Genomic DNA, 25,361 nt, shown 5'->3' with positions numbered 1-25,361 from the left:
GGAATGACCAAATTCTCACAATCATCCAGAGTGGATAACACCTCCTTAAGCAGAGCGCGGAGATGTTCCAATTTAAATTTAAATGTAATCACATCAGGTTCAGCTTGTTGAGAAATTTTCCCTGAATCTGAAATTTCTCCCTCAGACAAAACCTCCCTGGCCCCCTCAGATTGGTGTAGGGGCCCTTCAGAACCAATATCATCAGCGTCCTCATGCTCTTCAGTATTTTCTAAAACAGAGCAGTCGCGCTTTCGCTGATAAGTGGGCATTTTGGCTAAAATGTTTTTGATAGAATTATCCATTACAGCCGTTAATTGTTGCATAGTAAGGAGTATTGGCGCGCTAGATGTACTAGGGGCCTCCTGTGTGGGCAAGACTGGTGTAGACGAAGGAGGGGATGATGCAGTACCATGCTTACTCCCCTCACTTGAGGAATCATCTTGGGCATCATTTTCTCTAAATTTTGTGTCACATAAATCACATCTATTTAAATGAGAAGGAACCTTGGCTTCCCCACATTCAGAACACAGTCTATCTGGTAGTTCAGACATGTTAAACAGGCAAAAACTTGATAACAAAGTACAAAAAACGTTTTAAAATAAATCGTTACTGTCACTTTAAATTTTAAACTGAACACACTTTATTACTGCAATTGCGAAAAAGTATGAAGGAATTGTTCAAAATTCACCAAAATTTCACCACAGTGTCTTAAAGCCTTAAAAGTATTGCACACCAATTTTGGAAGCTTTAACCCTTAAAATAACGGAACTGGAGCCGTTTTTATATTTAACCCCTTTACAGTCCCTGGTATCTGCTTTGCTGAGACCCAACCAAGCCCAAAGGGGAATACGATACCAAATGACGCCTTCAGAAAGTCTTTTCTATGTATCAGAGCTCCTCACACATGCATCTGCATGTCATGCTTCTCAAAAACAAGTGCGCAATACAGGCGCGAAAATGAGACTCTGCCTATGATTAGGGAAAGCCCCTAGAGAATAAGGTGTCCAATACAGTGCCTGCCGGTTATTTTACATAATTCCCAAGATTAAAATAATTCCTCAAGGCTATGGAGTATAAAATATAAATCGATTTAGCCCAGAAAATGTCTACAGTCTTAGAAAGCCCTTGTGAAGCCCTTTATTTCTTTCTGTAATAAAAATGGCTTACCGGATCCCATAGGGAAAATGACAGCTTCCAGCATTACATTGTCTTGTTAGAATGTGTCATACCTCAAGCAGCAAAAGTCTGCTCACTATTCCCCCAACTGAAGTTAATTCCTCTCAACAGTCCTGTGTGGAACAGCCATCGATTTTAGTAACGGTTGCTAAAATCATTTTCCTCTTACAAACAGAAATCTTCATCTATTTTCTGTTTCAGAGTAAATAGTACATACCAGCACTATTTTAAAATAACAAACTCTTGATTGAATAATAAAAACTACAGTTAAACACTAAAAAACTCTAAGCCATCTCCGTGGAGATGTTGCCTGTACAACGGCAAAGAGAATGACTGGGGAAGGCGGAGCCTAGGAGGGATCATGTGACCAGCTTTGCTGGGCTCTTTGCCATTTCCTGTTGGGGAAGAGAATATCCCACATATAAGGATGACGCCGTGGACCGGACACACCTATGTTGGAGAAATCATATCTCAAAGTATGTTCAAGTCCCAATAAAGATATGCAGTATTAGTTAACGTATCTAAGGATATCATGTCTTCATCTGTATAGTTAACCAATGAAGTGCAGTCTTCATACCTAGAAGACAACAGGCTTGAAAGGATGCATACTCCTTACAGAGACCTGTAGAAAAAAGAAAGAACAGAGTAAACCTACTCTGACTTTCTATTCTAGGACAGCAATATGTTGGGAAACAAACTAAGGCCCACCTCACAAGTTCCTAACTGCTTTAAAACCACCAATAATCTACTGCAGAGATTGACGTGGATCACAGCTATACCAAAAAGTCTTGCTTGTAGCAAAATAAATCCAATTTTTTTCAGACAGCAAAACTTCACCTCCTCCATTGACAGAGGCAAAGAGAATGACTGGAAATTGTTGGTAGGGTAGTGACACTTAACAGCTTTGCTGTGGTGCTCTTTGCCTCCTCCTGCTATCCAGGAGAGATATTTCCACTTGTAATTGATGACATTGTGGACTCTCCATATCTTAGGAAAGAAAAGTATGCAGAATCCAAAATTCATTTAAAAAAAAAAAAAAATGTTAATGAAGACAGAGAAAATAGATATGTGTCACTGTCTAATAAACAAAACAGTATATAAAAGCTAGCAATTATTCTTTTATATGCCTCAAATATCCTTGGAATCTAGTACAGTAAATGCAAATTTGTTGCTATTTTTAGTAAAAAGAGTCAGAGAATGTTAGTATGAATGGGCTCTCGCTAAAGACAACTACTGCTTCAGTTATTGACCAAATTCAAATTAATCTAAATCTACATTATGGCAAATTTGTTCTTCAATTCTGATGCATCATAAATCACAAGACACAAAGCTTGCCTTTAGAATCTATGTTTTGATTTTACATACTTGCATAATTGTTTAGGTCGAACTGTGACAAGGCATCCACCTTTTCTTTAGACTTCTTTGTTATGGGCCTAGGTTCTTCTTTCTTCTTGCCAGCAGACTCTCTGCCACCTTTCTGTGGTGCTAAAGCATTGCTAGCTTCTTCAGTGTATAAGTGGTATGAGTGATAGTGATTAGTTACACTAACAGAATGATCTACTATAGATATTCCTGGAATATGTTCATCAAGCGGCCTGTAAAAACAAAAACAAACAAAAAAAATTTATATATATATATATATATATATATATATATATTTGTACCTAATAAATTGTTTTCATCAGTCCACAAAATACTAATCTTACATATGGAATTACATCACCTGGCCACCAGGAGGAGGCAGACACACCCCAACCAGAGCATTTATCTGTAAATCCTACTTCCCATTCCCTCCAAGCAGTTCATATTTGAGGATAAGGAAAAGCAAGCAAGACAAAAAAGGGGTAGAAGGTGCAAATTGGAACTACAGTCAAATAAATAGGGTGGAATAGTGGACTCTCACTACCAAGAAAATAATTTATCAGGTAAGAATACATCTTGCTTTCTTTCTAATGGTAGTGAGAGTACATGAAATCATAATCTTATATATGGGAATCTACACCCAAAGTTGCATAGTACACAAAAGAAAAAGGGCAGGATTAACAAGACAGTTACTTAATTGCTAAGCACGACCGCCTGAACTTCCCTGCCTAAAGATGCCTCAGCAGAGGCAAAAACATCTAATTTATAAAAGAGAAGCTCAGGTAGCAGTTTTGCAGACCTGTTCTACCGAAGCCTCATTCTTGAAGGACCAAGAAGTAGATACAGAATGAGCCGCCTCCAGATAAGATCTACAAATTAGATTTATCAGCCAAAATGACAGAGAAACAGCAGTAGCTTTATAACTCTTGTGCTTACTGGAAAAATTGCAAACAAACTTGACAAATGGCGAAAATCCTTAGTGACATGATGGCGAAAATCCTTAGTGACATGAAGGTAAAATTTAAAGTAAAACCAAATCCAGGTTGTGTAGTAAAGGGATATGAAAACCATGTTTTTCTCCCTAACAAGAGGACATAATGCATATATATGAGTGTGAGTTGTATGCTGAAGTGTGAAATACAAGTAAAAAACAAAATGTATGCTTGCCTGATAAATGTGTTTCTTTCTGGATATGGGAAGTCCAGAATATAAATTTATTATTGTTGGGAATATCACTTTTGGCCAGCAGGAGGAGGCAAAGAGCACCACAGTTAAACTGTTAAGTATCACTCCCTTACCCACAACCCCCAGTCATTTGACAGAAGGGAAATGGAGAAAAAGTAGTAACACAAGGTGTAGAGGTGCCCGGGTTATAGTCAAAAGGTAAGAAAGGGGCGCTGAAAAGCAATCTGGATATTTGCAAAAAGATGAATCCTTACTAATGTGTATAACATTTACTATGTGTGATAATCCTAAAATGATTTAGCCTTTGGATGATGAACAATTCTTAATTGAACAATTATTAATTGGGAAAAAGTAAATAATTAAGTAAAAGGTGATAGGATGTGAATATAAGAAATAAGTGAATGTTTATAAAAAATAATAATAAAGTGTTGTGGACATAAAAGAGGTTCCTAACATAGGTTCTTAATCATTTTATGACTGAGTGCTAAAACATATATTATGTGCTAAAACTTATATAGTCTCCTAAGTGTTGTAAATAAAAAGATAACCACACAGAGTTAATAAGAAAATGAGTGAGGATAAAGTGATCAGCCTAAGAGGTAGTTAAAGGGACAGTCTACCATAGAATTGTTATTGTTATAAAAACATAATTTATGCTTACCTGATAAATTTATTTCTCTTGTAGTGTATCCAGTCCACGGATCATCCATTACTTATGGAATATATTCTCCTTCCCAACAGGAAGTTGCAAGAGTCCACCCACAGCAAAGCTGCTATATAGCTCCTCCCTTAACTGCCATATTCAGTCATTCGACCGAAAACATGCAGAGAAAGGAAAAACCATAGGGTGCAGTGGTGACTGTAGTTCAAATGAAAAAATTACCTGCCTTAAAGTGACAGGGCGGGCCGTGGACTGGATACACTACAAGAGAAATAAATTTATCAGGTAAGCATAAATTATGTTTTCTCTTGTTAAGTGTATCCAGTCCACGGATCATCCATTACTTATGGAATATCAATACCAAAGCTAAAGTACACGGATGATGGGAGGGACAAGGCAGGTACTTAAACGGAAGTTACCACTGCCTGTAAAAAAAAACCCTTTCTCCCAAAAATAGCCTCCGAAGAAGCAAGGTATCAAATTTGTTAAATTTGAAAAAGTATGAAGCGCAGACCAAGACTCCGTCTTGTAAATCTGTTCAACAGAAGCCACATTTAAAAAAAGGCCCAAGTGAAAACCACAGCTCTAGTAGAATGAGCTGCAATCCCTTCAGGAGGCTGCTGTCAAGCAGTCTCATAAGCTAAATTAATTATGCTTTTTAACAAAAAGACAGATAAGCTGCTGAAGTCTTTTGACCTCTCCTCTGTCTAGAATAGACAACAAACAAGGTGAATGTTTGATGAAAACTGTAGTAACTTGTAAGTAAAACTATAAAGCACAAACTACACCCAATATTGTGTAATAGACGTTCCTTCTTTGAGGAAGGATTAGGATACAAGCATGGAACAACTATCTCTTGAGTGATGTTCTTGTTAGATACCACCTTAGGAAAAAACCCAGGTTGGTACGCAGGACTACCTTATCCGTACGAAGGACCAGATAAGGAGAATCACATTGTAACACAGATAACTTGGAGACTCTACGAGTCGAGGAAATAGCTACCCAAAAGGAACTTTCCAAGATAAAGATTGATATCTATGGAACAAAAAAGGTTCAAACGGAACTTCTTGAAGAGACTTAAGAACCAGGTTTAAGCTCCATGGTGGAGCAACAGTTTTAAACACAGGCTTGGATCTAACCAAAGCCTGACCAAATGCCTGAACGTCTAGAATACCTGCCAGACGCTGGTGCAAACAAAAAAAAAAAAAAAAAAAAAAAAAAAAAAAAAAAAAAAAAATAGACAGAGTAAAAATCTGTCCCTTTTAAGGAATTAGCTGACAACCCTTTTCTCAAAAACATCTTGGAGAAAAGATAATATCCTGGGAATCCAGGCTTTACTCCATGAGTAACCCTTGGATTCATAACAATCAGATATTTACACCATATCTATGTTCAATTTTCCTAGAGACAGGCTTTCATGTCTGTATTTAAGGTATCAATGACTGACTCGGAGAAGCCATGCTTTGATAACATCAAGCGTTCAGTCTCCAGGCAGTCCATCTCAGATTGATTCTATTTAGATGGTTGAAAGGACCCTGAGGTAGAGGGACCTGTCTCAGAAGCAGAGACCGTGATGGAAAGGATGACATGTCCACCAGATCTGCATACCAGGTCCTGTGTGGCTACGCAGGCGCTGTCAAAAACACCAAAGCCCTCTCCTGCTTGGTCTTGACCTCCGGAGGAAATCCCACTCCCCCGGAAGAAAAGTCTGACGACTTAGAAAATCCACCTCCCAGTTCTCAACACCTGGGATATGGATAGCTGATAGACAAGAGTGAGCCTCTGTCCAGTGAATTATTGCAAGACTTCTAACCTCACTAGGGAACTTCTGTTCCCCCTTGATGGCTGATGTAAGCCACAGTCGTGTATATTGTCCGACTGAGTATGATGTACCTCAGAGTTGCTAACTGAGGCCAAGTCTGAAGAGCATGGAATATCACTCCCAGAATAGTTATTAGAAGGAGGGTCTCCTCCTAAGCCCACTATCCCTGAGCCTTCAGGGAGTTCCAGACTGCATCCCAACCTAAAAGGCTGGCATCCATTGCAACAATTGTCCCATCTGACCTGCGGAAGGTCATACCCTTGGACAGATGGACCCGACATAGTCACCAGAGAAGAGAATCTCTGGTCTCTTGGTCCAGGATCAACAGGGGGACAAATCTGTGTAATCCCCGTTCCTCTGACTGAACATGCATAGTTGCAGCGGTCTGAAATGTAGACGTGCAAACGGTACTATGTCCCTTGCCGCTACCTATTAAGCCGATTTCATTCATGTACTGAGCCACCAAAGGGCGCAGATGGGATGAAAAACACGGCAGAAATTTAGAAACTTTGACAACCTGGACTCCGTCAGGTAAATTTTCATTTCTACAGAATCTATCAGAGTCCCTAGGAGGGAAACCCTTGAGATTGGGGATAGAGAACTCTTTCCTTGTTCACTTTCCACCCATGTGATCTCAGAAATGCCAGTACTACGTCCGTATGAGACTTGGCAATTTGGATATTTGACGCCTGTATCAGGATGTCGTCTAACTAAGGGGCCACTTCTATGCCCCGCGGCCTAAGGACAGCCAAAGCGACCCCAGAACCTCCATAAATATTCTTGGGGCTGTAGATATCCCAAAGGAAAGAGCTACAAACTGGTAATGCCTGTCTAGAAAGGCAAACCTGAAAAATGAAGGTGATCTTTATGCATCACAATGTGAGGATAAGCATCCTTCAAATCCATTGTAGTCCTCTATTGACTCTCCTGGATCATAGTTAAGATGGTACGGATATTTTCCATCTTAAATGACGGAATTCTAATTTGTTTAAGATCTTTAGATCCAAAATAGGTCTGAAGGTTCCCTCACCTTGGGAACCACAAACAGATTTGAGTAAAAACTCTGTCCCTGTTCCTCTCTTGGAACTGGATGGATCTCGTACACAATGTAAGAATGCCTCCTTCTTTATCTGGTTTGCAGATAATTGTGAAGGCAAAATCTCACCTTTTTTGGGGGGGAATCTTTGAAATCCAGAAGATATCTCTGGGATATAAATTTCAATGCCTAGGAATCCTGGGCATCTCTTGCCCACGCCCGGGCAAAGAATGAAAGTCTGCCCCCTATAGGATCCGTTACCGGATAGGGGTCCGTTCCTTCATGCTGCCTTAGAGGCAGCAGCAGGCTCCTTGGCCTGCTTATCTTTGTTCCAGGTTCAATTGTCTCCAGACAGCCTTGGACTGAGCAAAAATTCCCTCTTGTTTTGCCTTAGAGGAAGTGGATGCCACACCTGCCCTGAAGTTTTAAAAGGCACGAAAATTAGACCTTTTTTGGCCCTTGATTCCTATCCTGAGGAAGGGCATGACCTTTTCCTCCAGTGATATAAGCAATAATCTCCTTCAAACCAGGCCCGAATAGGGTCTGCCCCTTGAAGGGAAGTTAAGTAGCTTATTTATTAAAGTCACGACAGCTGACCATGATATAAGCCATAGCGCTCTGCGCGCCAGTATAGTAAAAAACAGAATTATTAGCCGTTAGTCTAGTCAAATGAACAAAGGCATCAGAAAACAAAGGAATTGGCTAGCATAAGCTTGTCAAATATATTCATCCAATGGAGTCGCTAACTGTAAAGCCTCATCAAGAGACTCAACCCAGAACGCCGCAGCAGCAGTGACAGAAGCAATGTATGCAAGGGGCTGCAGGATAAAACCCTGTTGAATAAACATTTTTTATCCATTGGATCTATAAAGCACAACTGTCCTCGCCAGAGGTAGTGGTACGCTTAGCTAGAGTAGAAACTATTCTCTCCACCTTAGGAACTGTCTGCCAGAAGTCCCGTGGTGGTAACTATTAGAAAACATTCTTCTAAAAAAATAGGAGGGGAAGAGAACGGCACACCTGGTCTATCCCATTCCTTATTAAAAAAAATTTTTAGTAAACCTCTTTAGGTATTGGAAAAACATCAGTAAACACCGGCACTGCATATTATTTATCCAGTCTACACAATTTCTCTGGCCCTGCAATTGTACACATTCAATCAGAGCAGCCAAAGCCTCCCTGAGCAACAAGTGGAGGTTCTCAAGCATAAATTTTAAATGTAGAAATATCAGAATCAGGTTAAATCATCTTCCCTGAGTAAAAAAAAAAAATCACCCACAGACTAAGCATATTGTGAGGTAGTATCATACATGGTTCTTAAAGCGTCTGTATGCTCTGTATCTACCCCCAGAGCTATCTGCTTTCCTTTAATTTCAGGTAGTCTGACTAATACTGCTGCCAGAGTATTATTCACCACCTTTGCCATGTTTTGTAAAATAAACGCTATGGACGCCCTTGATGTACTTGGCGCCATTTGAGCGTGAGTCCCTGAAGCGGGAGTCGAAGGGTCTGACACGTGGGGAGAGTTAATCGGCATAACTTTCCCCTCGACAGAATCCCCTGGTAAAATAAACGCTATGGGTGCCCTTGATGTACTTGGCGCCATTTGAGCGTGAGTCCCTAAAGCGGGAGTCAAAAGGTCTGACACGTGGGGAGAGTTAGTCGGCATAACTACCCCCACGACAGAATTATCTGGTGATAATGTTTTTAAAGACAAAAAATGATCTTTATTGTTTAACATGAAATCAGTACATCTGGTACACATTCTAAGATGGGGTTCCACCATGGCCTTAAAACATAATGAACACAGAGCTTCCTCTATGTCAGACATGTTAGAACAGACTAATAATGAGACTAATAAGCTTGGAAAACACTTTAAATCAAGTTAACAAGCAAACATATAAAATGTTACTGTGCCTTTAAGAGAAACAAATTTTGTCAAAATTTGAAAAACAGTGAAAAAAAGGCAGTAAAACAAACAAAATTTTTACAGTACATGTAATAAGGTAACAGAGCATTGCACCCACTTGCCAATGGATGATTAACCCCTTAATGCAAAAAAACAGATAAAAAAAAAAAAAAAAAAAGACAGACGTTTTTTTAAAAACAGACACAACAAAACTGCCACAGCAGAGCTGTGGATTACCTTCCCTAAAAACGATTTTGGAAGTCTTTTTAGCCCTTTAGAAATGTCCTGTAGTATTCATGGGACTGCTGAGGGAATCTGGATAATTCATTTTGTAATTTTAACTGCGCAAAAAAGTGCTAGATTAGGCCCCTCCCACTCATATTACAACAGTGGGAAGCTTCAGTTAACTGTTTCTATGCAAAATTTAAGCCAGCCATGTGGAAAAAAAACTTAGGCCCCAATAAGTTTTATCACCAAACATATGTTAAAAAACGATTAAACATGCCAGCAAACGTTTTAAAACACATTTTTACAAGAGTATGTATCTCTATTAATAAGCCTGATACCAGTCGCTTTTACTGCATTTAAGGCTATACCAACATTACAGTGTTATCACCAATGTACGTTAAAAAACGATTAAACATGCCAGCAAACATTTTAAAACACATTTTTATAAGAGTATGTATCTCTATTAATAAGCCTGATACCAGTCGCTATCGCTGCATTTAAGGCTTTACTTACATTACTTCGGTATCAGCAGTATTTTCTTAGTCAATTCCATTCCTAGAAAAATATTTTACTGCACATACCTTATCTGTAGGAAAACCTGCACGCCATTCCCCCTCTGAAGTACCTCACTCCTCAGAATGTGTGAGAACAGCAAATGGATCTCAGTTACGTCTGCTAAGATCATAGAAAAACGCAGGCAGATTATTCTTCCAAATACTGCCTGAGATAAACAGCACACTCCGGTGCCATTTAAAAATAACAAACTTTGGGGGCGTGTCCTAACAGCGATCCTAGATGGTCGCACTATCCAAGAGCTCTGACCGAATAGCTGAAAATCCGCCGATTTTAGGCACCTTTGCACAGCCAAAACCGGGGAAAAATACAACCTTATTATTCACTGACCCCTCTGGGTACTTATCACTGACTTTTGTGCTGTAAATTTGACGTCAGTTTTCTGGATCGGACATTAAGGGCCTGGAGCGGCGGCTCACTAAAGGCGGCGCTTCCCCCTCGGTATATCCGAGGTATTTGCTCCTAACTGGGAGATAGAACTCATTTATTGAGGTGAGAAGGGCGATTAGGTCTGCAACGAACTGCCTGCCCCAGAGATCACTCCTAAGATGGTGGAAATGGAACACTTGGCGGGAGAAGATTGTTTTCAGCAGGCAGATATCAGATGGGAGAGAATAGAAAAGTTGCTCAACAAGATGGCGGATAACGCACCATACGATCGCCTACTGCACCTCCTGCACCATAGAGAGAAGGCAGTGGGGAACTCAGTGGAACCTACCAGCTCGAGGTATCCCATAGACACTGAACCTCTCTTGTGCCCTCTGCAACCGGCAAAGCAACTGAAAAAGAAGGTTCCAACAAAATACGTTACACAAGCGCCTACAATACAATCAAGAAGGAATCCGACACTCGTGAAGCAACTTGTCAGCTGTATCGCATACCGGAGAGATCAACAAACACCCATACTTGATTCCCCTCTGTCGCACCGGAGCATTCAAGAGACTGTCAAGGCTCTAACTCAGGAAATTACTCAGAAGCCATCGGATCTAGAGCCAGCGGGATTCCCCCTGAAAAACACACTCCACTGGTCTCTACTATTATCCGACTCTCAGCCGGAGCACACGAAAAGGTCTCCCTGCTATCTGCTACGCCCCACATGTAAGAGGCAACAAAAACAAACATTTGGAGAGACTAAAATCTACCTTCCCGGGGATGCCTGTATTTCATATGCGGAGAAGGGATAGCTTTGAACACTTCATTAACAGGACTGAGCTGTGCTGGTTTTCTCTGTAAGAGACGCTTCACTTATTAAGGTTCAGCATTTGATATACAAACTGTTACTTCTTTCTAGTTGACTGTTTATTTGTTGATTAGCCAGAGCGGGTGATTTCTCTAAGGGGTGAGATGGATTTGTAGGGATTCATCATAAGTAGCAACATTCCACTGTATTAATACCTAAAACCTGTCAGTCAAAGTGTCGAATTATTATGTCTGGCACCACTACCTGTACTCTTTATGTCTATATTTAAGGGTGATCTCTCTTAAGAGGACAGGGGATTATTTCTATCTCTATAGCATTGCTATTCATGAGCCTGAGCATTAGAATGATCACCTCTGTGAGATCTTTTGTAGAAACTAGCTCACTACTAACCAATCCCCTGACACGATGCCCAGAGGCATTACATATTTATCATTAGCCAAACCATGACAAACACATATGTATATTCTCATCCTTACAAAGAATAATTTATATTTCATACTAGACATCACCCGCTATACGCCTAGAGGATCTCTTTATTTAGGTCAGTCTTGCTGAGATAGATTCCATTATGAAGGTTACATATCACTACATGCATGTTACCTGGCTGCATTTGGGGAACATAACCCACTTGTTCTGATGGACCTAGAATGCCCGATCACCAGTTATACCCCTGATTAGTAACCCAGTTAGGACTTCCCCCCCCCTTAGTTATACCTTTAGTTACCCTTCCTTCCCTTTTTTTTTTTTCTCTCTTTTTGTCCTTTCCCTATTAAACCTTGATTGTATGTTTACATGTGCCCAATATTTTATCCAAGAGAACTATTTCAAGGCCCATGAGAGGTCTAATCATCTACAGAATTTGGGTCCTATAAGAAATACACTGATGTGAAGAGAGCACTTTAATGTGTTATAATTATACTACATGGTATATAACTTATGATTTAATATTGTTAGCACAACGTATTGCCATGTTGAAACATAACTCTGTACCACTCTTCTTGCATGCTGTGTTCTTTCTTTTTATGAAGTGTATGCCTAATTATTCTAAATAAAGCTTTTTTGGGGAAAAAAAAAAAAAACAAAAAAAAAAAAAAAAAAAAAAAAACTTTTGATTGAAGAATAAACTAAGTATAAATCACCACAGACTCTCACGACCTCCTATCTATGTTGAGGCTTGCAAGAGAATGACTGAATATGGCAGTTAGGGGAGGAGCTATATAGCAGCTTTGCTGTGGGTGGACTCTTGCAACTTCCTGTTGGGAAGGAGAATATATTCCATAAGTAATGGATGATCCGTGGACTGGATACACTTAACAAGAGAAAGATAGATAATCCTTTATTACTCATTCCCCAGTTTTGCATAACCAACACAGTTATATTAATATATTGTTTACTTCTGTGATTAGCTTGTATCTAAGAATCTTCTTCCAGCCCCCTGATCACATGACTGTGACTGTTTATTATCTATTGTCTTAAATTTAGCATTGTTTTGTGCTAAATCTTAAATAACCCACTGTGCCTGAACACAGTGTTATCTATATGGCCCACATGAACTTTCTGTCTCTTTGTGTTGAAAAGAGATTTAAAAAGCATGTGATAAGAGGCAGCCATCAAAGGCTCAGAAATTAGCATATTAGCCTACCTATGTTTAGTTTAAACTAATAATATCAAGAGAAAAAAAGCAAATTTGATGATAAAAGTAAATTGGAATGTTGATTAAAATTTAAAGTCCTATCTGAATAATTAAAGTTTAATTTATACTAGACTGTCCCTTTAACTATGGCAATCTTACAAGTCTGTCTTTAATAAGGGATCCTGAGTATAAGGGATCCTGTGACTGTGTATTATAACTGCATTTACTTCAGAATTAGCAAACAAACCGGGATGTATCAAGATAAGCATACAAAATTAATTAGGTATAAATAGCTGACTAGGAAAAATTCTAGTAATGATAAAAATAAAACCTACACCGGAAACGTTAAAAAAATCTCCATTATTTCAAACATTAAAAAATACAATTGAGATATTCTTAGAAACAACTGATAATTACACAGAAAGTGTAATCAAAAATACATATAAACTATAAAAATTGGGTTGAGATAAGGATTGATGTTAAGCGTTTAAAATCCCCAATCTTTCTGTAATTCAGTAAGCGCTCAGAGCAAATATACGATCTGACAATTTAAACACTTTTGCACAATGTATCCATAAGCTTAATGGTTGTAATATAAGACACTGTTGCAAACTTTTGACATTTCTTCCGTTTAACCGATCAAGCATGATTTGAGATACAGTAATTTATAGTCTTGCTGTGAATACTTTTAAACAATCCGGAGCTATATTTGATCACAGTACCTTTAGGTGTAATGTTTAAAGCACCTCTCTCCTCTCTGTTGGCGTTCCAAATGTTGATAGATCAGCTGTGGGGTCACATGGGTTTCATGGACCAATGGTGCAGGGTTCCTCTCTTTTGAATTCAAAGAGAGGAACCCTGCACCATTGGTCCATGAAACCCATGTGACCCCACAGCTGATCTATCAACAGTTGGAACACCAACAGAGAGGAAAGAGGTGCTTTAAACATTGCAACTAAAGGTACTGTGATCAAATATAGCATCACAGCAAGACTATAAATTACTGTATCTCACATCACGCTTGATCGGTTAAACGGAATAAATGACAAAACTTTGCAACATTGTCTTATATTACAACCATCAAGCTTAAAAGTGTTTAGATTGTGAGATCATATATTTGCTCTGAGCGCTTACTGAATTACAGAAAGATTGGGACTTTTAAACGCTCTAACATCAATCAACTTGTATCCTTATCTCAACCCAATTTTTATAGTTTATATGTATTTCTGATTACACTTTCTGTGTAATTATCAGTTGTTTCTAAAAATATTTCAATTGTATCTTTTAGTATGCTTTAATGTTTGAAATAATGGAGATTTTTTTAACGTTTTGCAGGTATAACCTAACACCGGTGTAGGTTTTAGTTTTATCATTACTAGAATTGTCCCTAATAATAGATTTTTGCATATATCTTTACCTTGTATTTATCTATGTTTATTAAATCAGCTATTTATACCTAATTCATTTTGTATGCTTATCTTGATACATCCCGGTTTGTTTGCTAATTCTGAAGTAAATGCAGTTATAATACACAGTCACGACTGTGTGCTGGAACTGCTGAGCTGAGTGCTGTGTTGTGATTTGTTCACTGTGACAGACCGGGCTATATTCACTAAATGTTCTGTCCGTACTCTCCAACCTCACCGGATATGTGATGATGTGAAGCACCTGCTAGACACACCCCTGCTCTGTAATTGGGTTCCTGTTTTATGTTTGACCCTTTAAAAAGGGTGTGTGTGGAGGCGGAGCTAGCCAAAGAGAAGTACAGACGTGGAGTGACTGAGCTCCTGCATACTTTTGTCCCTTTTACTGTATAAAAGTGGGCTACAGTTGGATTTTTAAGGCTGACTACCTAAATTAAGACGCCAGTTACTCTGTGACATTGAAGGATTGATAATTTTATAACCCGTTCTCCCTGTTTAGGGAGCTAGCAAAGCCGAAGCAGCAGCCACTCATCTGTAGCAGCGGAACCCGGAGATCAAACAGACTGACCAAATCCCGCCGATTACAGAGGAGGTGACCGCTTGCAAGTACCAGTGAGTTAGAGGGTCACTGTGGGACAACTCCCCTAGAAGTAGTGGTTACTGACGTTACAAGGCAAAAGAGCGCAAAAGAGCGCCATTGCTCTGTGACGACACCACAGCAAACCCGGAAGAGACAGGGAGAGCTGGCTCAGGCGAGAGACACAGAGCGCACAAATACACGGCTCAGCTACACTTTTAGAGACTGAGAGACTCCCGGTACACTTGCAATACAAAAGACCTGCTAACGTTTTATAAGAGCAGGAAAGTGGGAGCCCCTCATACATTATAGCCATAAACTTACAAGCTATAAAGTAATCCTGAGACTAATCTAAGCATCATCACATACCGTATTGCCTAAGATTAACAGCAGTCAATATCTACACAAACCCCTCTGAAGTAACATCATAAATACTGACAAGCAAAGGAGATTAACAATTAGAGCAAGGAAAGGGGAAATCTTTGTGCGCTGTTAGTACAGTCTGCTCTGAATTGAAAAAGAAAATAAGCACCACAGTTGATCCACAATTTGCTTGAATGCCATAAAGCACCATGCTATGCAATATAAATAGACTGTATCCTACTGAGCTGATATTTGCATAGCACAGCCAATCTAGACCGTAACTGATAGCCAGAATACATCACAATATAGGATCTGGCTAGTGGAAGGGATATCCTTAAATCCTCACTCTTTAACCTCTACAGTGATTTTAAACGTTTTTTTTTTTATAAATAAAAAGACAGAGTTATACAACCAACTGCCATTACAAATAAGCCCTCAATATAACGCTCTACAGATTCTCCAGAATCCCTTTATCCTCTCCAAACCCACACTCTCAAGTCTGCTCCTATCATTAAACAGATATCTAAAAGCTCCTACTAACAATCAGCTATAACATAGCAGCAGTATTATAGAGGGGTCTCCTTTCAACTCACTCTCCTCCCCCCTTTCCTGCCAACCCAAAGTGGTGGCAGGTCATATCCCCTGAACCTTTTTCCGAGATCATCCTGTGAGGATACCTACCCTGAGGAGAGGGAGATCACTGATTTATAACACCCTATAACTGGCCTCAAAGTTATTCTACAACTAAGAAAAGTGAGCTACAGCAGGCAAGTCAGGTACTGGGACACATATCTATCAGCACACCCCAGAGCACACCTGCCCTAAGCCTACCCCTTGAAGTTCTCCTGAGATAGTATAACATAGGGTTACAAGTGAAATAGAATGTAAACTACACCCTGGAAAATCCTTTTACTGGGGGATCCGAAAGCTATCAAATATAATGAACATAACACTAATATAACTCATACCATGTTTTGAAGTTCGACAAGCATACCTCTTGTTATCCTAAATGAGCTGCCTCCCCAAGAAAAACAACTAAAACCAAATCTGTGTTATCCTAATCTACATACAAGAACACATACTGTAAGACTTGTGGTCCAGCAGAAAACAACCACTCTAGAAGATAGCAAAGTCTTCCCTATCAGTAAACACTACCACTCTTTTAGCTTTATCTGCGGGACAACAGGATGGCCACTAAGAGACCCACCAAAGGAGACAAAACAATCAAAGCAACGGCTGTGTCCACGTTCTTTAAGCCATCTCAGACAGCTAAACACTTGACAGATACAGAAGTGGAGGAGGAGCTGGACACTGACCATCAACAATCTCCACAAGACAAAAGTCTGTTGACAAAAGCTGACCTCAGAAATTTAGTATCTAAACAGGACATTGCAGAGAATTTTGACAGGCTATGGGAGAAAATTGACACTATTCACTCATCTGTGACCAGTAGCCTATCTGAAATCAAATCCGATCTACAAGAGATGGGCAATAGGATTGAAACACTAGAAGATCAAAAGGACTCCATGGTGGAACAAATGGACGCAATGTCCCAAACCATGTCTTCACAACAACAATTATTGGAGGAATTCCAGGATAAAATGGAAGACCTTGAGAACAGGAGCAGGAGGAATAACATAAGACTTAAAGGAGTTCCTGAGGAGGTGGGCCCCACAGAAATTCCAAGCTATCTTGCCCAACTCTTCATCCAAATTACAAATTCCCCAGCTGACTATGTCTTCCATCTAGAAAGAGCACACAGGGAACTAAAAGCCAAACCTAAACCAGGCCTGCCCCCAAGGGACATAATAATAAAACTAACTTTCTTCCCGGATAAGGAAAAAATCCTGCAAGCAGCAAGGAAAAACCCAACTTATAAACACCATGGCAATGTCATACAATTCTATCAGGACCTCATTGTCAGGACACTACAGAGAAGAGGATCCCTACGCCCTCTTACTACTATGCTCAGAAAACATCAAATTCCATATAGATGGGGGTTCCCGTTTGCCCTACACATTATAAAGGATTCCCAAACAATCACACTTAAAGACCCTGAGGACATTCCTGAGATCTGCAAGATTCTATCACTAGAGACACCCAATATCCCAAACTTGACATCAAATCAAGAGAAAAACAGAGACCTAGACAAACACCCAGATTCTCTAAAATGGCAGACTATCTATCATAAAAAAGCAAAAAATAAAGGAAACAAGGGGGAAAATCTCCTAGATGGTATACTGTTTCTATCATAGATATAGGAATTCAAAATCTACTTCTTTTGGAGCCTGAGAATCAGAAAGGTCGATGAAGGAAACAATAGCCAGACATAGCTTTTGATAACCTTGAAAGCACCTGAAACTTCAACTCTCTGGACTCTTCCCAAATGTCACTCAGAGACTCCTGTTAAATTTTACTTCTAGAAAGTTATCAGACGTTATGGAAATTTAATTTCCCCCAGGACAATTTAATATAATATTAGTTCTTGTTTACCCCTATAATACACAGTAGAATTACTCCTAGGGGTTCTTTTGTTGAAGACTCTGAAGTACTGTTTGTTATGTTGTTAACATTGTCTTTCTTTCCTAGCTTCCCTCCCATCCCCAGTGACGACACAACACTACCTACCAATTACATTCCAGGTCAACTACAACCGGTAGTGTCAGGTTTACAGCCCGGAGATTATCAGGTAATAAAAATCTCTCTACACCAATTCAATACAGACACATTAACATGATCCCCCAAATAAAACTAATTTCCCATAACGTAAGGGGACTAAATATGAATATAAAAAGACGAATGGCGATGACACAATACACCCCTTTACACACCAACATCTTATTTCTCCAGGAGACCCACCTACTCAAAGACAATATCCCAAAGTATTGGGCAAAAAATTTTAATACCCACTTTCACTCAACAACCACATCTAAAAAATGGGGCACATCCATCCTCATCCATTCTTCACTTAATTTCAAACAAGAAGACACTATTGCAGATACTGAAGGGAGGTACATAATAGTAAAAGGTAGAATTTCCGAATCAGAAATCACCCTATGCAATGTTTATGCACCAAACGAGAATCAGCACAGCTTCTTTCAACATATCTCACACTTACTTACGCAATGGTCCCACACCAAAATATTTATAGCAGGAGATTTCAACATTACCATGAGATCTATCAACCCAACTGAATCCAAACCCTTAACCAATAAACAAAACAGACACAATCGCATTGTCAAATCAATTCAGGAACACCTACTACCTCATTCTCTCATAGAAACCTGGACAACACTATATGGCTCGACCAATCACACCACATTTTACTCAGCAGCACATAAATCCTACATTAGATTAGATTACATATATGTTAGTCAGATACTACAACCTTTATTACACAACTCCCAGATACACCCTTGCGTATGGTCAGACCACTCAATTCTCACTCTACAGGTAGAGGGTTTGTGTGACCCAAACATAAGTAAAACTTGGACCTTTGACAAGTCGTACATTAGAGACCCCCAAACACATGACAAGGTACTGAAATTACTAACTGAATACTGGCATATAAATGTAGACACAGCAACAAATCCAGGGATCACGTGGGCGGCTCATAAAGTGGTCCTAAGGGGGATACTCATTAAGGAAAAAGTGCAGCAAATTAGAAAATATAGACAACAATTAAAACAATTATATGCAGAGATTGAGGAATTGGAAAGACGACATAAACTCACTAAGACAAAACCCACCACAAATGCTATCCACCTGAAAAAAAGAGCACTACCTACACTTCTACATTCACAAGCTACTAGAACAATACAACACCAACAATCACAATATTTCATATTCGCTAATAAGCCTGATAGATTCATGGCACATAAAATCCGAGAACGCTGTAGAGCCTCAGTAATCTCTGTGATTGAGACATCCCCCAACACAGTAACCTCACACCCACAAGAAATTGTAGATACCTTTGCAGCATATTACGGTGCCCTATACGATGGGAAAAAGGTCCTACACAACACAGACACAAAAACACTTACCTCAACTTTCTTCAATCACAACTTACTGCAAACTATATCTAAAGAACAGTTAGAGTCTCTGAATTCCCCCATGTCCACTATGGAAGTACTAGGGGCTATCAAAGACCTTAAACCGGGAAAAGTGGCGGGCCCAGATGGCTTTCCAGGCGACTATTATAAATTGTTTAAAGTGACGCTGGTTCCACATCTTGTTAAACTTTGTAACTATCTCATGGAAGGGGGGGGGGGGGGGGGGGGGGGGGGGGGGGGCATCCCACCTGAGCTCCTGGCTGCGAAGATAGTTGTAATACCCAAACCAGGAAGGGATCACAAGAAATGCCCAAATCACCGCCCAATATCCCTGATTAACCAGGATCTTAAGATCTTTACAAAGATATTAGCAAACAGATTAAAACATATCATACCACACCTGGTCCACCCAGATCAGGTGGGTTTTATCAAAGGTAGGGAAGCCCCAGACAATATCCGCAAAGTCACCAACTTAATTCAGACCTTAAAAGAAACATGAACGCCTTCTCTGCTCTTATCGTTGGATGCGGAGAAGGCGTTTGATAGAATTGACTGGAAGTATATGTTCTTAGTAATGCACAAAATGGGGTTTGAGGGGGCATTCATTAAAGCATTAAAAGCTATTTATTCTATATCAGGAGCTCAGGTTTCATCGGCAGGATACAAATCACAGCCCTTCCCAATTCGTAATGGGACTAGACAAGGTTGCCCTCTGTCTCCATTACTTTTCGCTCTCTGCATAGAACCTGTAGCCGCCAAAATTCGCTCACAAGTAGCCATTTCGGGAGTTAAGCTAGCTAGGATGGAACATAAGTTGGCTTTGTTCGCGGACGACATTTTGTTGACCGTGACTAAACCCTTAATATCGCTACCCAACCTTTACCAAACTTTAACAACATTTTCTGCCATATCGGGATTCAAAATAAACGCAGAAAAATGTGAAGCCCTACCTATTGCGATCCCCCAACTGACTCAGACATTATTAGAAACTAACTTTAACTTTAAATGGATGAAACACTCCTTAAAATACCTTGGGATTTATCTTCCTTCCTGCCCCTCACAACTATACAAAGTAAACTATATCCCACTGTTCAAACAAATTAAAAAAAGATCTATCAAAGTGGAAAACCTACAAATTTTCATGGCTAGGTAGAGTGGCCGCGGTTAAGATGACAATCTTTCCAAGGATCCTATATCTCTTTAGGACGCTCCCTATCCAAATTGTAAAGACAGACATAAATTCATTACAAAAATAGATACTAATGTATATTAGAGGAGACAAAACGAACAGGATTGAATTAATCCTGACCAGACACAAGACACTGGGAGGTATTGGGGCCCCTAATTTAATGGAGTATTACCACGCGGCCAGATTAGCGCAAGACAGTCTATTGCTAAAAAGAAATAAATAAATTATCTGGCCTACCCTAGAAACAACGCTAGGTGGACGGGAGGAAATTGATTCCATTATTTGGGACCCTGAGAAAACACAATCCAAACAAGAACCATATAGGCCTTTACACTACAAATCTCACAATAGCCACCTGGAAGAAAGCAAGAACCAAATATGACCTTATCCCACAGTATTCCTTATACATCCCGATAAAATATATCTTGCCCAGGGAACTCTGGGATCAGCTACAGAAATGGGAAAATAAGGGTCTCTATAGAGTGGCAGACTTTATAGAGGGAGGAACTACACTTACATTTAATCAACTTCAGGAAAAACTAACCCCCTTAAAATTGAGATGGTATCTATACCTACAGATACACTCAGCCACCCAGACATATCTGAAACACCCAAGAAATGAGAATACTGCACCACTAGAACACCTATGCAAATCGGAAGAATGAGACAAACATACTATTTCTATTCTCTATACAAATATTCAAGTATCACATAATAATACCAAGACCTCTACTATGATGGCTTGGGAAAGAGATCTACACATTTCCAGGGAAACTAAAGAGTGGGAAATAATATTTCAGAAGGCAGAGAAGGGACTCATAAGTGTAGATCTTAATGAGAATATAATCAAGACAGAGGATGTGGAGAAATAGGAACATACAAGCAAATGTGGTGGGATTGCAGAGAAATCACAGGGATATGGAAACAGCTATCATCCTTCCTTAGTCGCATATTGAACGAAAATATAGATCTTACCATCCAACAGGCCCTCCTACACATACAAATTAGTAAACTTAATAAACATATCAACACATTTATTAGGATAGTGTGTACTGTCACAAGAACATGCATAGCCAGGGATTGGAAGACAGGTAGCCCAAACTGGACAGAAATTTACAATAAAATTCAATATACATATAATATGTATGAGCTGGCATCACACACCCTAGACAATAGAGAGACAGTGCTAGCGATATGGTATTACTGGATAGCTAAATAAAACTTGGAAATACAAAACTAATGAAAGTTATTTCAGCTTCTGCGAAACACTCCACAAAAATCAAACTCAGTTGTGTCGTCACTCCCCCCCCCCTCCTCCCTTCCCCTTTTCATACCTGATTTATATAACTTTACCTCCTCAGGATGTTATAATGTGTTAAAGTTTAATTGTGTTGAGTTAATGTAATTGACCTCAGATGCCTTGAAACTTCTAACTTAACCCAACGACAGGTTAATATGGAAGCTAGATCAGATAAATGCTCTACTCCCTAAAAGAGACTCCTTGGCATCAAGGAAGATACTTGAATAAACCATCACGCGAAAAAGATGACCTCTGAAGTCCACCACTTATCTCTCATTGCAGAACTCAAAAGGACATTTAAATATCACTGGAAATGAGTAGAGCATGATAAAATTTTAGTATATTAGCTAAATTGTTTACTACATAAATGATGTTATACTGGTTGTTTGCTTCCTAACCTGCATGTAGTTGGATATGCATGGAGAGGAGGGTATGGTTGTAATTGTTTTAACGTTTTAAAATAATGACAATAAAAACAGAATTTATGTTTACCTGATAAATTACTTTCTCCAACGGTGTGTCCGGTCCACGGCGTCATCCTTACTTGTGGGATATTCTCTTCCCCAACAGGAAATGGCAAAGAGCCCAGCAAAGCTGGTCACATGATCCCTCCTAGGCTCCGCCTACCCCAGTCATTCGACCGACGTTAAGGAGGAATATTTGCATAGGAGAAACCATATGGTACCGTGGTGACTGTAGTTAAAGAAAATAAATTATCAGACCTGATTAAAAAAACCAGGGCGGGCCGTGGACCGGACACACCGTTGGAGAAAGTAATTTATCAGGTAAACATAAATTCTGTTTTCTCCAACATAGGTGTGTCCGGTCCACGGCGTCATCCTTACTTGTGGGAACCAATACCAAAGCTTTAGGACACGGATGAAGGGAGGGAGCAAATCAGGTCACCTAAATGGAAGGCACCACGGCTTGCAAAACCTTTCTCCCAAAAATAGCCTCAGAAGAAGCAAAAGTATCAAACTTGTAAAATTTGGTAAAAGTGTGCAGTGAAGACCAAGTCGCTGCCCTACATATCTGATCAACAGAAGCCTCGTTCTTGAAGGCCCATGTGGAAGCCACAGCCCTAGTGGAATGAGCTGTGATTCTTTCGGGAGGCTGCCGTCCGGCAGTCTCGTAAGCCAATCTGATGATGCTTTTAATCCAAAAAGAAAGAGAGGTAGAAGTTGCTTTTTGACCTCTCCTTTTACCGGAATAAACAACAAACAAGGAAGATGTTTGTCTAAAATCCTTTGTAGCATCTAAATAGAATTTTAGAGCGCGAACAACATCCAAATTGTGCAACAATCGTTCCTTCTTTGAAACTGGTTTCGGACACAGAGAAGGTACGATAATCTCCTGGTTAATGTTTTTGTTAGAAACAACTTTTGGAAGAAAACCAGGTTTAGTACGTAAAACCACCTTATCTGCATGGAACACCAGATAAGGAGGAGAACACTGCAGAGCAGATAATTCTGAAACTCTTCTAGCAGAAGAAATTGCAACTAAAAACAAAACTTTCCGAGATAATAACTTAATATCAACGGAATGTAAGGGTTCAAACGGAACCCCCTGAAGAACTGAAAGAACCAAATTGAGACTCCAAGGAGGAGTCAAAGGTTTGTAAACAGGCTTAATTCTAACCAGAGCCTGAACAAAGGCTTGAACATCTGGCACAGCTGCCAGCTTTTTGTGAAGTAACACAGACAAGGCAGAAATCTGTCCCTTCAGGGAACTTGCAGATAATCCTTTTTCCAATCCTTCTTGAAGGAAGGATAGAATCCTAGGAATCTTAACCTTGTCCCAAGGGAATCCTTTAGATTCACACCAACAGATATATTTTTTCCAAATTTTGTGGTAAATCTTTCTAGTTACAGGCTTTCTGGCCTGAACAAGAGTATCGATAACAGAATCTGAGAACCCTCGCTTCGATAAGATCAAGCGTTCAATCTCCAAGCAGTCAGCTGGAGTGAAACCAGATTCGGATGTTCGAACGGACCCTGAACAAGAAGGTCTCGTCTCAAAGGTAGCTTCCAAGGTGGAGCCGATGACATATTCACCAGATCTGCATACCAAGTCCTGCGTGGCCACGCAGGAGCTATCAAGATCACCGACGCCCTCTCCTGATTGATCCTGGCTACCAGCCTGGGGATGAGAGGAAACGGCGGGAACACATAAGCTAGTTTGAAGGTCCAAGGTGCTACTAGTGCATCCACTAGAGCCGCCTTGGGATCCCTGGATCTGGACCCGTAGCAAGGAACTTTGAAGTTCTGACGAGAGGCCATCAGATCCATGTCTGGAATGCCCCACAGCTGAGTGACTTGGGCAAAGATTTCCGGATGGAGTTCCCACTCCCCCGGATGCAATGTCTGACGACTCAGAAAATCCGCTTCCCAATTTTCCACTCCTGGGATGTGGATAGCAGACAGGTGGCAGGAGTGAGACTCCGCCCATAGAATGATTTTGGTCACTTCTTCCATCGCTAGGGAACTCCTTGTTCCCCCCTGATGGTTGATGTACGCAACAGTTGTCATGTTGTCTGATTGAAACCGTATGAACTTGGCCCTCGCTAGCTGAGGCCAAGCCTTGAGAGCATTGAATATCGCTCTCAGTTCCAGAATATTTATCGGTAGAAGAGATTATTCCCGAGACCAAAGACCCTGAGCTTTCAGGGATCCCCAGACCGCGCCCCAGCCCATCAGACTGGCGTCGGTCGTGACAATGACCCACTCTGGTCTGCGGAATGTCATCCCTTGTGACAGGTTGTCCAGGGACAGCCACCAACGGAGTGAGTCTCTGGTCCTCTGATTTACTTGTATCTTCGGAGACAAGTCTGTATAGTCCCCATTCCACTGACTGAGCATGCACAGTTGTAATGGTCTTAGATGAATGCGCGCAAAAGGAACTATGTCCATTGCCGCTACCATCAACCCGATCACTTCCATGCACTGAGCTATGGAAGGAAGAGGAACGGAATGAAGTATCCGACAAGAGTCTAGAAGTTTTGTTTTTCTGGCCTCTGTCAGGAAAATCCTCATTTCTAAGGAGTCTATTGTTGTTCCCAAGAAGGGAACCCTTGTTGACGGAGATAGAGAACTCTTTTCCACGTTCACTTTCCATCCGTGAAATCTGAGAAAGGCCAGGACAATGTCCGTGTGAGCCTTTGCTTGAGGAAGGGACGACGCTTGAATCAGAATGTCGTCCAAGTAAGGTACTACAGCAATGCCCCTTGGTCTTAGCACAGCTAGAAGGGACCCTAGTACCTTTGTGAAAATCCTTGGAGCAGTGGCTAATCCGAAAGGAAGCGCCACGAACTGGTAATGTTTGTCCAGGAATGCGAACCTTAGGAACCGATGATGTTCCTTGTGAACAGGAATATGTAGATACGCATCCTTTAAATCCACCGTGGTCATGAATTGACCTTCCTGGATGGAAGGAAGAATAGTTCGAATGGTTTCCATCTTGAACGATGGAACCTTGAGAAACTTGTTTAAGATCTTGAGATCTAAGATTGGTCTGAACGTTCCCTCTTTTTTGGGAACTATGAACAGATTGGAGTAGAACCCCATCCCTTGTTCTCTTAATGGAACAGGATGAATCACTCCCATTTTTAACAGGTCTTCTACACAATGTAAGAATGCCTGTCTTTTTATGTGGTCTGAAGACAACTGAGACC

General features: G+C 40.2%; 1 protein-coding gene across 1 annotated transcript in view; it reads right to left on the bottom strand.

Annotated features, from left to right (window-relative positions):
- The window catches only part of LOC128640804 (protein PRRC2C), a 1,245,292-nt gene that overhangs the window by 934,355 nt on the left and 285,576 nt on the right, over nt 1-25,361 (bottom strand). Inside the window, exon 5 of the mRNA XM_053693223.1 lies at nt 2,542-2,771. Within this exon, the coding sequence (XP_053549198.1) occupies nt 2,542-2,771 (230 nt within the window). The remainder of the gene's footprint in view (nt 1-2,541; nt 2,772-25,361) is intronic.

Source organism: Bombina bombina, chromosome 10, assembly GCF_027579735.1.
Source record: "Bombina bombina isolate aBomBom1 chromosome 10, aBomBom1.pri, whole genome shotgun sequence".
Classification (NCBI taxonomy): domain Eukaryota; kingdom Metazoa; phylum Chordata; class Amphibia; order Anura; family Bombinatoridae; genus Bombina; species Bombina bombina.
The sequence above is the reverse complement of the archived record's forward strand: the minus strand, read 5'-3'. Positions and strand labels throughout refer to the sequence as shown.